Below are 17,414 nucleotides of genomic sequence, written 5' to 3'. Positions count from 1 at the left end.
AGCGTTCAAATTATAGAGCAAGCATATAATCCTAGCATATATCATTGTATGTTAAAGAACGAAGATACCAGCTGTAAGCAAAAGCATTAAAATGTATTGTATTTAACATGTTTCGATTATTATTAAGTCTTTTTTGTCACATCTGGAAAGAAAACAACATGACATTGTGACATTTTTTTAACATATTTATGAAATTACATAAAAAAAAAAGAAAATACTTACGAGTGAATAGTAATCCCAGGATTATTTTTCGAAAATCTATCTGTGCATCCATATTCAATATAAGCAGACATGCTTCAAAAAGAAAAGGAAAAAAAAAAATGTTACAATTACAGACTTCCTTGCACAAGTCACAGTGATAACAGTAACATGGCCGCCAAGCTTCACCGTTTGAGTTGAACCTTCCCTCCTTCTATTCTAACCTCCTTGATTTATCCCTGGCCGCCGCTAGTGCGGACCTCACTCTCTTTTTTCCGCCTCCCACACTTCCTTCCCCCCCTACTCTTTCTCCTCCTACCCGATCCTTACCATCGGGTAAAAAGGTGTTTCGAGAATAAAATACCATCTGTGTGTGTGTGAAGGATCCTATCCTTGATTAAAACACCTATCCTTGAATTTTGCGCTACGGGCAGAAAGACTTATTTTGAGCAAAATAAGCCATCTGTGTGTTTAATCTGCTTTTCTTTGTGATCGGTTGTGATTCGTGTGTTGTGAACGCTATCGAATAAAAATGTCAGTTTTCTGTTCTGTGTTGATTGATTGTGTAGACATTTAATTGAATTATAGAAGGTATTTCATTCAAAGCCTTGTATACAGCTATGGGAAGCAAGAAACATAAAAAACATCATAAATCTGAGAAGAAGGATATATCTTTCGAAGGTAAAGTGTTTTAAGTATATTATTTTAATCCTAAACATGATTAATATTTAAGAGAATTGAACCGGAGTACTGAACATGACAGTTCAAATGATATATTTTTTAAATGTTATGATATATGTATTTTAATTTGATGTTACAGCGTTTGTATACTATGGTATTTATGAGTATTCATGTTCTCATTAACTGTGATTAGTTATGAACAAAATAAATATTAAAACTCTTTAAATAGTTAAATATTTCATCAGCAATAGCAGAAATTATTGTAATAGTTAATATTTTTATTAGATACCTGTATCTGTCAATTTTTATTTTCAAATATTATATACTAAATATTAATAAAATGTATTTTGTTTTCACATGTAACATCTATCATCTTTTTTAAAATCTGCTTGTTTTAAAGAAAGTTGTTCAAAACGTTTCTGGTTTAAAAAAAAAAAAAAAATTCAAAAAGTTCTGAAAATTAATTGTTCTAAGTATTTGGACATTTTGAATAAATATCTCATATTTAATAAAAACATGAAAGAAACTGGACAATCAGTAGTTCACTAGATTCCTTTTAGTTAAAATTATACTTCTGTTGCATGGTTAATCCTAGTATGCTGTACACATGGGATACTGCATACTAGGATTCAACTAATTGTACGCACTTGGATTCAACTAATTTTTTCCTGTAAGAATGCTTTGTTGTGTTCTATTTCTCCATAACAGTTACTTTTAGTAGAGCTCTCCAAGAAATCGATATTTCCTTATCCTTTTCTGCAACTCATTTCGGTAAAAATATGTTTACAGGTGCCCCTTGGCTATTTTTCAGGGTACATGGACTCAGAGTTCGTGAAATTCTCTGACTTATTGTTATTTTGGCTTTGTGTAGTGGTGATTTTTGTCACCGCTACACAAATCCAAAATTATTATTACTAAAACATAGCCTTATTGTAAAAATAGAAATATTTCGGCTGATCTTTGGAATATGGTAACTGGTAGTTAGGCGACATTTTGGAGGCGATAAAGGTTACTACCTAGGACTTTGGTAATAATGTGAGAAGTACTCAGTTCCGATTACACATTATTTTGTGTGAGGGAAATGAGAGATCATGAGATATGTCATGTGACATTAATGGACGAATTACAGTTCTTTAATCGGAAAAAGGGGGGAATTTGGAAAACTGTAGTACTATATTATTTTGTATTAAGCTTCATTGTGTGTTGTGTGAAATAGTGGAAGTGTGCGTGCCATGTAATGAAGATTCTGAAGATTAGGTAAGTTAGTATTTTTAATCATTTGAAGATATTATTTTTATGCATTGTTCTAAATGTAAGGAGTAAATAAATTAATATGGTATTATTGGAAAATTGTTATTAGCAATGATTTAGTTTAAAGTAATTAGGATTGTAATCTAATTTTTATTAATTTAATGTATGTGCTTATTTATATTTTAAGTAGTGTTTTTTAATTTAATTATATTTTAATTTAATGATCGTGATTTTGTGAGTTATATGTTTGTAGTATTTTGGAATACTTTGAGTAGAATACTTTGAGTATTTTCATGCATTTTCGTGAAATTTTTCTAATTTATGAGAAAAAAGCAGTGTACATGGATATAGTGAAGAGTGTGCGCAATGCCATTTTTGTGCAATTCTGGGATTTTTTTTTTAAGTAAAAATAAGTCGACGTGTAAATGGTTTATGTGTATGTGCTATTCTGAAAAATGCACAAGGAGTTAGCGATTGTGCACTTTTTCCCAATTTTGCAGTTAATATTTGTCATGATTAAGCAGTTTTGTTACATAAAATTTCTAGCATAAGTGTAATTCGGCTAGTAGATTGTTGGAAAAAGTGTTGAGTAAATAAAAAGAAAAAATATATGTCTTTACGAAGTAAAGACAAAATGGCGGAGGAAAAAAAAAAAAAAAAAGTAGAGGGTTGCTGTAGCAGAGTTGGTCGCCAAATTTTTTCCAAAAAATCGCCAAGTTACCATAATCCAAAGATCAACCGATAATTTAGAGGTAAAAGTTTTTGGATATTTTATTTATTTTATACGTGGAAATGTTCATCCTTGGAAAGGGTATATTCTTTTTCGTGATCAGGTAATTTCATATATGTGCTTTTTACCGAGTTTAAAGATTCACAAAAATTTCCTGCATTTTCGTGCAAATTTTTGTAATTTATGAGAAAATAGCAGTGTAGATGGATAAAGTTAAGAGTGTGTGCAACACCATTTTTGTGCAATTCTGGGATTTTTTTTAAGTAAAAATAAGTCAACGTGTAAATGGTTTATGTGTATGTGCTATTCTGAAAAACGCGCAAGGAGTTTGCGATTGTGCACTTTTTCCCAATTTTGCAGTTAATATTTGTCATGATTAAGTAGTTTTATTACATAAAATTTCTAGCATAAGTGTAATTCGGCTAGTAGATTGTTGGAAAAAGTGTTCAGTAAATAAAAAGAAAAGAAACATGTCTTTACTTCGTGAAGACAAAATGGCGGCGAAAAAAAAATAGAGGGTTGCTGTAGCAGAGTTAGTTGCCAAAAAATCGCCAAGTTACCATAATCCAAAGATCAACCAATATTTCTTTCATTCATCCAAGATACAAAGCAATTCAGAAAACAAAAGACAAAACTTACTTACTTAACTGGGTAGTGTGATGATGAATCAAAACCATTGCTGATGTATGGGAAATGAAAACTCAAAGAAGTTGATTCATCTTATTATATTATATCTGCACTACAACATAATACAATTATATTAAAATATATATATTATAACAATTTGCGGGACATTTTTCTTCTTCTTCAATGGCCAGACAGCCCAGGATAGGCCCTTGCCTTCCTCAGAATTGAATTCCAAGCTTTTCTATCCCTGGCCATGGACATCCAATTGGTTATTTTTAAAATTCTTAAGTCTGTTTCCAAACAATCGAGCCACCTAAGTTTAGGTCTTCCTCTTTTTCGGGTGCCGAATGGTCTGGCCGAGAAGATCTCTTTAGTTACTCGATTTTCATCCATTCTGCATAGGTGCCCTGCCCATTTAATTTTCTGAATCCTTAAATATTTTACTATATCTATTTCTTTAAAGGATTTATAGAGTTCAGAATTAGTTCTTCTCCAGATATTATTACATTTTATGCCACCAAAAATACTTCTCAAAAATTTTCTCTCAAAGACAGAAATGATACTTTTAGCTTTTTCTGTCATTGTGTAGGTCTCAGCAGAGTATTTAAGAATGGATCTGATTAAGCTTTTGTAAATTAAAATCTTCATTTTTCTGCTAATGAAGTTAGACTTCAAGTATTTTTTTAGACCGAAAAAGCATCGGTTAGCATCTGTGACTCTACTATGGATCTCAGGCATTAAATCATTGAGAGTATTAACTTCTGATCCTAAATATTTAAATTTGGTAACAGTTTCAAATTTGTAATTTCCAATTTCAAAATTGGGACTGCTGTTATTACCACATGGCATGCATTTAGTTTTATTTTGGTTGATTGCTAGACGCATTTTGCTGGCTGCAGCCTCTAGAGATGCAAAAGCCTCTCTAAGTGACTCAGGAGTGTGTGTGACTATGTCAATATCCTCAGCAAATGTAAAAATCTGAACAGCTTTGTTAAAGATAGTTCCACGAGTATTAATGTTGGAGTCTTTTATGATTTTTTGGAGGGCAAGGTTAAAAAGCAAGCAGGCCAGTGCATCACTCTGTCTGAGCCCACTTGAAACAACAATAAGCTCAAAAAGATTATTCTGGATTTTAACCCTAAGTTTTGTCTCAGTAAGAGTAATGGTGACCAAATTTATAAGTTCTTCAGGTATTGCAAATTCACTCATAGCTTCAATTAAATATTTTATATTTATTGAATCGTAGGCAGTCTTAAAATAAAAAAAAAAGGTGGTTTGTTGCAATGCCATATTCATTAGTTTTTTTCCAAAATTTGCCTAATGTTAAAGATTTGTTCTGCTGTAGATCTTCCTTTGCTGAAACCACATTGGTAATCACCTACAATATTTTCTGTATAAGTTACTAGTCTACTAAAAAGTATATTGGAAAATAATTTGTAGAAAACACAAAGGATTACATTTTACAAAAAGGATTACGGTTTCTCCAACTTTTAATTCACAGTCCTTTGGCCCATGCTTTTGTACTAACTCCAACATACTCCTTGCGGAAATGGCTTCGAAATTGTTCTTGGAGCTCCTGGCAGAAATGCTGATGAGCCAAGAGTTTATTTCGATCTAAGGTATCCAAATCTGCTGTACCTGAAACCTTAATGTCCTGTAAGAACATGGAAGGCGTTAATGATAGAAGATCTTCAGAGTCATTTGACACATAAGTAAGTGGTCAACAGTTTATTACGGCTTCCACATCACAGATGATGGTGAGTAACTCTTTGTAATTGACTGCAGCTTTCAATCAAATTCTTGGTTGTACGAATTGGACGCTTCCACCATTCGCCCCACCAAGCAGCAGTGGGCGTAATGAACTTCCAAGTGATGGGATGTAAAGTTTCCTGAACAGTTACCTTTACCTAGCTGACTTTTTTCAGCAATGATGTACCAATGAAATTTGTGCCGTTGTCTGAATAAACTATAGATGGCTGACCTCTTCTGGCTATAAACCGACGAAACGCTTGAATTATTTTTGAGAATCAGAGGGCCACATAAATCTATGCCGGTAACTTCAAATGCGAAAGTATCTCATACTCTGTGTAAAGGTAATTGAATGGGTGCAGTAGCTAGAGGTTTAGCTGAAAATCGTTTATAACAGATGTACTGTTTCACCACTGATCTAATTCGGCGTCTTGCACCAATGATTCAGAATTCTTCTCTAATTATAACAGCTAATGCTTGTATGCCGGCATGAGAATGCTTTAAATGGTAATCTCTAATTAAACAGTCAGCAATATAATGCTTAGAAGGTAATAAAATCGGGTACCGAAATGCATAAGAATCATCTTGTTCGGTGATTTTCGTTTTTACTCTTCTTAAGCCACTCTGATCTCGTATGGTCAGAAGACCATTGATGGAGTCTCCAGTCTCTGGAAAACTCTTGCCCTGAACAAGTGAAAGAAGTGTGATTTTAGATTCTTGTATCCCGGAAACAGACAGGAAAGGCTCTTGACAATTTTTGATAAATCTCTTTATCCAACATAAAACTCTTAATATTTGTGAAAATTTAGAGAACTTCTCACACCACTTTAACTGCTTTTGTAGTTATACTAAGATTTACATTTAAATTTATGCTTTTGCTGCACTCTGAAAAAAAAAAAAAACTAAACTTTCATTTGGCTTAATCTCTAATTTTGGCCAGCTATCTCTAGGGTCTTTGAGCCAAACAAGCCCTCTCCACCAATTTAATTCGGAAAACTGAAGAGGGGAACAACCATGAGAAGGTAAGTCAGCTGGGTTAGAATGACCCTGTACATATGACCATATGATTTGCTTTAGTGAAAATGCAAATTTCCTTCACGCGATTGCCCACACTTGTCCCCCACGCATCGTTTCTTTGAATCCAAGATAGGGCAGTGGTGGAATCGGTCCAAAAATATTTTGGGATATCATCTAATGCAAGAGCTTCTCACTACAAATCTGACTAATGTTTCTTTAGTTTCACATCTCAAAAATATTACTGTGGCACAAGCATGCTGGCTAGCATCACAAAATACAGGAAAAAGTGTCCAGGAACTATCTCCAAAACCTATACGTCGTGGTATTCTCAACTTGCTCAAAATTTGTAATTTATTGTACTACCTCAAAAATTTACTTTTTATACTATCTGGTAATGGAGTATCCCAGTCTGCTTTTATCGCCCAAATTTCATGTAGCAGTAGCTTTGCCGGCAATAAAACAGGTGTCAAGAAACCCAAAGGATCAAACATTGCGTTAATGACAAAACCTCTCTTTTAGACAAATTGTCCAAAACCAATACAGTCTTAATTTCATTATAAAAGTTATCTTCTCTTCTGTTCCACATAATTTCTAAAACTGGTACAGAATTCTCCATTGTAGACTCAGTACACAAAGCACTTTGAATTAGTTCCACATCTTTTTCTATAGGGCCATAGGTCCACATTCGTAAGTCCATTTTTGCTTCAGCTAATATTTCAGTAGAATATTTCACAAAATTCACAAGCTCCTTTTCGTTATCAACAGAAGTCACACAATTATCAATATAAAAGGATTTATTTAATTTCTGAGCAATAGAACTTTGTTCCTTTGGTACTTATGCCAAATGAACTGGAATAACCGTCCCTAATAGAAAAGGACTGGTCTTTACTCCAAAAACTACCCTTGTATGGCAGAAAACCTTCAGCACATTGTCTTTCTCCCACCATAAAAATCTTAAAAATTCCTTATCTTCTTTCCGTAATTCAATCTGTAAAAATGCACGCCGGATATCAGAAGTTATGCCAATGCATTTTTCTCTAAATCATAACAAAATTGAAGGGATTTCTTCTATTAAATTCAGTGCTTTTACTAAGTAAACATTAAGGGAGGGCGATCTATTAACTTTACATGATGCATCAAAAACAGGTCTTATATTAGTCAAGACACTGTCTGGTTTAAATACTGGGTGATGCGGTAAATTGTGCCACTTACAATTCAGTTCATCATCTAGTACTATTTCAATTACACCCTCCTCCATCCATTCATTAAAAATTCTATCATATTCTTCATATTTATGTAAAGACTTCAGTTTTCGGGTAACACTAAGCAATCTTTTTTCTGCTACATGACAATTCGAGGGCAATTTTGCGTTATATACTAGCCAACAATAATGACCATCTTTGTTTCTGGAAACAGAGTTTAAAAATTGTTCATGGGCAATTTCTTCTTCAGCAGCGTTAGTTAAATTCTGATGAGTATCTAATATTCCAATCATTTCTAAGCTCCAAAGTTCGGAGATTTTATAGTCATGGCACTAACCTTGCACACAAAATGGAAGCATCTTTATCTTTGTAATTAACAAATTCCTCTGATGCACCACAAACTGTCCAACCAAGTTTCGTACAAACTGCTGTTAGTCCTCCTTTTAATCGTTTTACAGATCCCGTGAGAATTTTTCCATAAATATCACTACTGATGAGCATTTCTATTTTTGGACAATCTGCTCCCAAATCCAACAACCAAATGTTGTTTCATTTTAACTCTTTTAATATCGGACCCTTGGGTACCCGAGGTATATCCCCACATGTTATGTCTTGATCTAAAAATTCATGTTCTAGATCTGAAACTTTGGTTCTGTTCTGACACCTCCAAATAAAGTAAGACAACATTTTCTTTGGAGACAATAGGTAACCCCGATTCAGTGGCTAATGATTTCAAAATGTAGGAGTTCTGGGAACCACAATCTAAGAGTACTCTAACATCTTTATACTTTTTGACACCAGCTACTCTTACGCATAAAGTCATTAAAGCTATGTCAGCAGTACAAGTTTGCCTGGCTGTATCATGTGTATGTTGTCTATTACTGATTTTTCTGTTGGAGGTTCAGTTTCAATATTAATTTCTGGACACAAAATAACTGAGTGTGATTTACCATAAGCAAAACACCTAACAAACTGTTTGCAGAACTTTGCCATATGATTTGGTTCCAATTATTTTAAACAACACTTTTTCTCTTTGACTTTAGAAATCCTTTCATTAAGAGATAATGAACGTGCATCGTAACAATTTTTTATATCATGCATTTTACCACAAAAAATACAAGTATGTTCTTTAGTTGTAAGAAAACCTAGGGCAGTGGGAACATTTGCCTGTTTCTTAAATTTAAATTTACTTTTTGTTTCCCTCCTCGTTTTATCATGATATCCTTCTTTATGGCTAACACCATCGAGTTCATTACGCGCCAATTTTAATCTCTCCTCACCCTTCACTTCAGCCTTTAAAAATTTCATTACGTTCGTAAGGCGAAAAAGATCGGTTCCTTTAGACTGGTTAAAGAGCGAACTCCTTTGCTGCGCCTTTAAAATATCCTCTGTGAGACACGATTCCACCGTAGGAAAACAACGATGTGTTTTCGCTAGATTTAAGACCTAAAGATTCTAAGTCTCTCAACTGAGCTTCAATTTTATCATACAGTTTATCAAGAGGTAATTTATCCTTTTGATCTGCCTTCACATTAGAAACAATTAAATTAGTTTCCTAGCATATACTTCTACTAATAAAACGTTCCTTCAAAGCTAAAATAGCTTTATCATAATTTTCCGAAGTCACCGTATAGCTTTCAATAAATATTAGCACGTGATCCAGGCTTCATACACTGAATCAAATAAGAAAATTTGTCACTTTCATATAAATCAGGGTCAGTGGGAATTTTCTCAAACTGCAACCAAAACGATAGCCAATTTATGTATGATGAAGTATGATGAGAAGTTGAGAAGTATGATGGGGATATCATACTCCTTAAGTTCGATTTTCGGAAGTCTATATTGTTTAATCTTACTACAACAAATACCAGCACCATGATTTGGTCTCTTTTCTAAATTGGTTTCATCTGAAAATTGCAATTTTTCATTAATTTGCTCATTAATTCTCATGAAATCATCAGAATACACCTTGCGACTTTCAGCATCTAAAGTTTTCCTGTCTTCAGTTAACAATCAAGAATTTTATCATCTAGTTTTTTATATCTTAATATACTTTTTGTACTTTAGTAAGTTTATCTCGTACTAAATCTACAGAAAAATCTTCTTTTACTAACTCTGTATATAAAATATTAGCAGTTTTTGTAAAAGAAGTGCGTAAACTTCTCCGTTTAAGTTTCAGAGCCTTTAAAGTTTCCATAGTTAACTTTCAAAATAAAACAAAATGCTTTACAAAATAGTTTCGATTTCAAACTTAATTATACAATACATCAAAAACTGTCTATAACCCTTAAAATAATTTTTAAAAAAAATTTATTTCTTAAAATCCTATCGCCGGAAACCATTTTATATTATTACTAAAACATAGCCTCATCATAAAAATAGAAATATTTCTTTCACTCATCCAAGATACAGAGCAATCCAGAAAACAAAAGACAAAGCTTGCTTAACTGGGTAGTGTGATGATAAATCGAAACCAATGCTGATGCATGGGAAATAAAAGCTCGAAGAATTTTATTCATCTTATTATATTACATCTACACTACAACATAATACAATTATACTAAAATATATACATTGTAACAATTTCCAGGACATTTTTACTGTTCCCTAAAGTTTTAAAACATCCCAATCCGTTCACATCACGAGGTCAAAAAGGGAAAAATCTTTTTTTTTTCTTTTCTACTTCGATGACAGCCAACACCATCTGTACCTCGTACGTCAAATGAAGAGGAGATTTATTTTTAATGTTTGTAAGATACTAGTTAGTTTCACAACAAAAATAACAAGTCAAATAATTGCACAAACTCGGTATCTATGTACAGATCGACCTGTTTTCACTTAAAAAAACATCAGACAATTGCACAAACTAGCTATTGTGCACTCCGTTGACTTTGTCCGTGTATACATCAATCTATATTCACTTTAGTCAAAGGAGCAGCCAACAAAAAATATATAATCTCAATAAATTACTTTTTAAATCAAAAAATGAAATAACATAAAAAAGGAAATTCATCACACTACACAGAGGAAATATCCACTTACCTTATTTACAAATTTCTGTGTCTTCATTCAAACAAAATTCCTTAACAGCATCGAAAACTTCCTAAAATTATCTAAACTAGAATCTGTATACTGGCATCGCCACATAAATTCACAAAAATAATAGTCAAAAGTATCCTTTGACGTTCGACCATATGCATTCCTTTCCTACAAACAGGACACTTACAATGGCTACTAAGTAAATTTTCATTTACACTCCAGTCAATTAATGCTTTTTTCCCTTTTGTTCCAAATCGTATAGAAACTTCAAATTAATCTTACCACATTCATCCATTTTACCATGTAAACCACAAAATAACAGCATACTTCTTAACCAAAATCCGACAGACAAACAAGCCTTACCAAATCTGGAACTACTCTTATATGCGCCCTCAGGTCGCCAAATTTCTTGCCAAACTTTTTTGACAAGAAACTCCACGCCACCATATTACTATCTAAATTTTTTGTCTACATTTCGAATTTCAAATGTCTAAAAAAACGGGGTTTTCACACATACAAAAAACCACGTTTTGAAGACACATTTTAAGCTAAAAATCCGAAACAAAAACAAAAAATTTAGATAGCAAAAACGTAACGTTTCTAACCAAAAATATTTGTCAAGAATCCATGTACACAGCGATACATTTTAACTTAAAAAAACATCTGCGTATTGCACATTCTAGGCAGCGAAGGAACCTACGAACTACGCACTCCTCGCTTTAATAAATTAACATAACAACAATAAATTTAAAAGAATACCATGTACACAGCATTCTGTTTAAACTTAAAAAACATCTACGAGTTGGACAATCTAGGCATTGGGCACAAATCAACAAAATAACTAAAATAAATTACAAACAACAACAACAACAATAGCAACAAAAATTCATAGTAAAAAAACAATGAACATAACATTCTACAAAATAAAAACAATAAAATAAAATGCACTTACCATAATGGATGCTTCTTCGGACAGCAGAACGTGGCTTTAACATGCCGCCGCGTACTCTATATGATATTTATATGACAGCCAGACTCGCTATCCACAAACTTGAAAGGATTTAGGATTTTACTTTGCAAACAATCTAAAATATGCGACTGAAATCTTGCCAACACGTCTCTCTTTGCAACATAGGCCATTTCAAAACATGCACAACACGAACCAATGAGCAATTAAACCACTCCAGGAAAAGATTTTTCAATGTCAACAAGGTTGCCATACAACACGCAATTATGCCTTAAAGCAGCCCAGATCACCACATTTGGTGAAATTAAGGCGCATATAAGAGTAGAGCCCCAAATCTTTTCCCATCATTTAAATTCACCACAATCATGCAACTAATTACATCATAATGGTCATGCAACCAATTACATCCATAGCATTCAGCTACTCTTCCCATAAATGAAACAACAACTTGGCGATAAATGAAAAACAACTTAGCGGTAATCCAAGGGGCACCCTTAAATCTACTCTAACCCTCATTTCATACATGTTTGATAGAATTTAAGTCTGGAGAATATGAAGGAATTCTAATAACTTCAGGACAGTTGTCCCTATATATCCACTAGTGATTATATAGGGCTATATGTTAAGGATCATTTTCCAAGTTTTCTTGTAGATGCTTTTGGATTTTCATTAGTTATATTCATATAGTATTTGTTTTTGCATTAAGTATGTTTTAGTTCCCCCCCCTTGCTTGTAGCGAATCATAATGGGACTGTGGAGTCTGCTGGCTGAAGAAAAAGAAACCATTACTTATCCTCAGAAATATTTCTTAAAGTAAAAACATATTGTTGTGTTCAAATGGAAGAACAACCACACACACATACAACACCAAAATAGTGTTGTTATTGATTATAAGTGCATAATAATTCGGCAAATCATTCAACATCTATACAATACAAGTTGTTTAAGAAGGAAATTAATATGAATTTGTATTTATTATAGTATTTGATACTATTTTGCTTGCAATCTATTTAAAATAGTATCATAATTCAACAGAACTTGTTATATGTGTATATTCATTATCGTATTTATTACAATTATGAAACAATCTAGTTTAAATAGTTACATGTATAAATGCTGGAACATTCTGTTTGTTATTTCCTTTGATACAATTTTGTTAGTAATTTATTTTTAAACTAATCTGTAAGCAGAACAGAGAATTAATTTTTTTACAGACTATCTGGTGGCCACAATTCAGCAGTTGCTGTTAATAATGGCTCAGACAGCTATAGCTCCTTTTTCCATTGATTGAAGACTGAAAATAATAAGAATAAAAGTATATTACAATAAAAATCTTTTGTATTGATGCAATTATGAAAAACAGGTAGAAACCTTAACAGCTTTTTTTTTGTACTTGCGCGAATCAGTACAGTCAAAAGTCTTTAATCTGGACTTTTCGGCAATTTCCGAATTATAGATCATCAGTTTAAATCTGGTAAGATGGCATGCAGAAATTATAAAATTAAAAATATGAAACCGTAATTTATAAAATAAAGAGCAATTGTGATCTAAAGGGTATCAAAATTTACAAAAAAAAAAGCTTAATATTTATTTGTTTACTTTATTAAACATTTCTTTCAACGCACGCATGCGTAAAGCATACATTACGCATAGTCGAAATTAGAAAACTGCAACCAGAAAACTATTTGATGTGTATTCATGATATTTATAATGATGAGGAAACTGATTTAAATTATATCGGAGTACATCGAGTTGAAACACTACATTTAGTGTGGAATTATAAGCCGAATAAAATAAAAACATCTGCCCTGTAGATGAGGATAGTGCTGACAGATCAACTTCCAGTTCATTGCTCATAGCGACGTTCCCCCCCTCCTTCTGCAGAGCAGTGTGAAATTGATAAACAGATTTCGGAATGGTTAGAGAAACAAATCACCTCTCTGTCACTTTCTTCATGCCTTTATCCATTTTTTGCAGCAGTTTCACTTTTTGTTTAATGGACATTGAAAAATGCTTTCGCTTTGCAGATCCTTTGGCAGCTCCAGCATCGGAAAATTCCATTTGACATAATCGAAAGTTCAAGCTTACTTTTATAAAATTGCTATAAAAGTCTGCAAAAAATAATAAGCTGGATCCAATTTGAAGATTATGAAACAACACAATCTGCAACATTAACTGAAATAGATAATTAGATAATTTTAGCTTAGCTTATACCGTCCGTTATACATTAAATGCGCATGCGTGCATGTATTATGCGTATGCGTAAAGGTATTTCGTGCATGCGTGAACGCATTATGCATTGACGCATGCACAGAAAGTTTGTAGCTTTGAGGTCCGGATTATGGGTGTCCGGATTAATGACTTTTGACTGTATTTGTTAATTTTTCACCTGTATAGAAATATGCCAGTTGTACTTTCTCGTCAAGGCTACTACAGAACATAAGTACCAAAAATCAATATGAAAGTTATTTTTACTCCAATCTCTATATGAATTATGCATTTAATCTTCTTGGATAAAAATAAGAATGGAACTTTTTAAGTTTTAAAACATTGCAAAAATGTGACATTAGCATAATTTCTTGTACCAACTCCTGTTTGTTTGTGAGGGATCTGCAAAACATTTTGTGTATAGTGGATTTTCTGAACATGATTATTGTCTGACTTTGTTGTATATTTTATTTTTATTATTAGGCCATTTGTCAATCATGAGGCTTAGTTTATCAGTTTTAGAAAATTTTTTGCCACATTCTTAAAGCACAAGCAGAAATTCATTAAGAGTTTGTGCTTGTGATTTAAGAATGTGGCTTGGTTTCATTTTATGAGGTGAATTTCATTTTATTGAAGTTGCTTTAAATGAATAAATGATTTTAAAAGCAGTACCTGAAATCCAATTATGGCAAAGCAGCCAGAGGATATCTGTCAAAGGCAAAGAATTCTTTTAGGGCTTTCTAAATGAAATTGGTTCAAATTAATGTGTTAAATGAGAAAACCACATGCAACCAGTTTCAAGATTCAAATTCAAATTGAATAACCAATATTTAGTGGTCTTATCCATTGTGCCACTCATGGACACTGTATGAAAGAGATGATAATATTTCCTCCCAATCTGTAAAGTTCTTTTCACTGTTTACTGAAGGTTTTTTGGTACTCTTCTGTTATCGGGACTGGATTCAGAAACGTATGTATATATGCATGTGTGTATGTTTGTATGTGTATATGTGCAGGCACACATGCATACATGCATGTAGTATTAGTAAGTTAACACAGCTACCAGAGGGCCTCACCTATGCGCCAGCAGCGAAAGCGAGGTGAAAAAGGAGTATGACATATAGACAGACAGTCATTTATCCCGCGCGAAGGTGGTAAGTAACTTGACTGCATAACAATAGCTAGTGCGAGTAGGCGCTAAGCTGCTATTTAAATTCTAAAAGTAATAAAGAATGGTGTTTATATCTAACAAGCATGAGAAGGCGCAACAGCACTTGTATTTAATTCAATCTGTAGCTTTTCTGTTATTTTCATTAAATGTCTGTGGTGAGGAAAACAATGGACTTGTTATTGACCCTAGGATATTCATCTTCAACTCCTCTACCACAGAAAATCTGGGGGCCTTGTTCGCGATACTTGGATACTTCAGAGAAGGTACTGTGAAAACTTTGCTTTATTTCTTTCTTGAAGTTAGTGATACTTCTGTTTCGTTTTTAAAACGAATTTCTTAAATAATTTAAAGAAAAGTGATTTAATAGTAATTGCGGAACAAATTGGTCCAGAAAATGCTAAAAAAGCTGACATAAAAAAAAATTATCCAAAATTCTGATATCTTCAAAATGAACGTTGAATTTGTTTGTGGCGTTGTTAAATCGATCGCCGGAAATTGGACGCCTACAACAAGTAATGAACACTATCTGTTACAGATCGAACATCTTAAATTAGCTCAAATTGAGAAGCAGATTGGGCTAGAAAATTTAAAATCGCAATCATTATCGGGTGATAGAAGAAACGCACAGACTAGTGTTGAAGATATCATTAAAAGCGTCAAAACACTAACTATAGCTGTACCCCAGAAACCTGAAGCTCTGCATTTGTTTTTTCTGTCACTTGAGAAAGCTTTTGCTACTAAAAGCGTACCACTGGAATTAAAATCAGAAGTGTTGATTAATTTATTAGGTGACAAATGTAATAATGTTTTAACGTATGTTTCTGAAGAAGAGATCGTGGATTATGATAAATTAAAAGCCTTAATATTGAAAGAATTTCAGCCAACACTGCATGAATATTTGAATAATTTTAAAAATGTGCAGAGATATTCATCTGAATCACATGTTCACGTCTCAACTCAGTGCAACTTTCATTTATTATTGTAAGTTAAGAGAGGTAGATGACTTTAAGAAATTGTGTGATCTTGATTATTGTATCTGATACATTGTGTGAAACTCTTGATTCTAAACAAAGGAACATATTAATGTTCGGGAGGGCCAAAGTTTGTTCCCACCTAATCAATTGGAAAGAGAATGTAATTTATTTTATTCATCCAGGGGTAAATCTTTAGCTGATACCAGTAGCATGCGAATCAAAATTCCACAAAATAAAAAGCTTAATTTTTTCAAAAACGATCTTAGAAAAGCTCAGAGCAATTTTAAGGATTTAGGGAAGCTTGTAAATCAGAATAGTAGTAAAACAGAATGTATTTGCTATGTATGTGGGAGTAAAGGGAAATTGTTTCATTTTGCGAGAAATTGTCCCAAACATTTTGAAAAGGAGGAGAGTTTGTCTCAAAAAAAGATATCTGGGTTAAAGATTGGATCGGACAATGCAGCTAGAAATAAGTTAGAATTTATTGAACTGTTAATTGATGGTAAGAAAATAAAATGTTTAATAGATTCTGGAAGTGAACTGATAGTTGTAAAGAAATCTCTTTTTCCGAATAAAATATCATGTGGATGTATAGAACTCAAAAGTTCTTTTGGTTACTTGGTTAAAGCGAAAACGGCTAAGTTTATTTTTTCTTTATGCAAAAGCAAAAAACAAATAGAGCTACAAGCAGCAATGGTTTATGACCTAATTACGGAATGCGTTTTTCTGCCTTCGTGTTTAACTGACATCTGCTCTGACGGAGTGATGATTACACAATATGAAAATGATTCCATATCTTCAGAAAGGAATTTTTTGTCTTTTATTTCTGCAGCCATAGAGCGAAATAGATTTATCGCACATTAAGGATAAAGAGTTACACAATACTCTTTCTACTCATATTAATGAGTATAAACCATTAAAAAAGCCGTGCAGTACAGACTTAAAAAATGAAAGTAATATTAAAAGATGAAATTCCAGTTTCTCAGCGTTCGAGGAGAATTCCTTTTGCTGACCAAAAATTGTTGATGATCAAATAGATTAATGTTAAAGGATGGGATTATAAAGCAATTGTGTTCAGAATATGCTTCGCCAATTCTTTTGTGTAGTAAAAAATCGGGCAAGACACGAATTTGTGTTGACTTCAGGCAATAAAATAAAAAAGTAGTTAAGGATTCTTTTCCCATGGCACAAGTAGAAGAGGTTTTAGATTGTTTGGGTGAAGCAAAGGTTTTTTTTTGACATGAGACTTAATTTTTTTAATTTTTTTTTTTATGTTCCAGTGGAGGAAAACTGCGCTAAATATTTGGCATTCATTTTACACATGCAGGTCTGTACAAGTTTCTAAAAGCCCCTTTTGCTTTGTGCATGTCCCCTAGTTTGTTCTAAAGATTTATTTATAATGTGTTTAGAGATTTAATTCGGGATGACACTGTTGTTACTTACATGGACGATTTAATTATTCCAGCACAAAACAAGAAAGAAGGTTTAGAAAAGTTAAAACGCATTTTAGAAGTAGTCAAAAAATATGGTTTGGAGATCAATTTTAAGAAATGCCAGTTTTTGAAAAGAAAAATAGAATTTCTCGGGTATGTTATTGAGG

The 17,414-nt window shown here is 32.9% G+C and overlaps 1 protein-coding gene across 1 annotated transcript in view; it reads left to right on the top strand.

The window, feature by feature from the left end:
* Positions 1-653: 653 nt before the first annotated feature.
* Brd7-9 (Bromodomain containing 7/9) overlaps positions 654-17,414 on the top strand; it is a 77,979-nt gene continuing 61,218 nt past the window's right edge. Inside the window, exon 1 of the mRNA XM_035369204.2 lies at positions 654-879. Coding sequence (XP_035225095.1) covers positions 819-879 — 61 coding nt within the window. The 5' untranslated portion in view covers positions 654-818. The remainder of the gene's footprint in view (positions 880-17,414) is intronic.

Source organism: Stegodyphus dumicola, chromosome 4 (assembly GCF_044657685.1).
Source record: "Stegodyphus dumicola isolate Sdum_Otavi_A_Nest chromosome 4, ASM4465768v1".
NCBI lineage: Eukaryota > Metazoa > Arthropoda > Arachnida > Araneae > Eresidae > Stegodyphus > Stegodyphus dumicola.
This window is presented reverse-complemented; position numbering and strand designations above follow the sequence as displayed.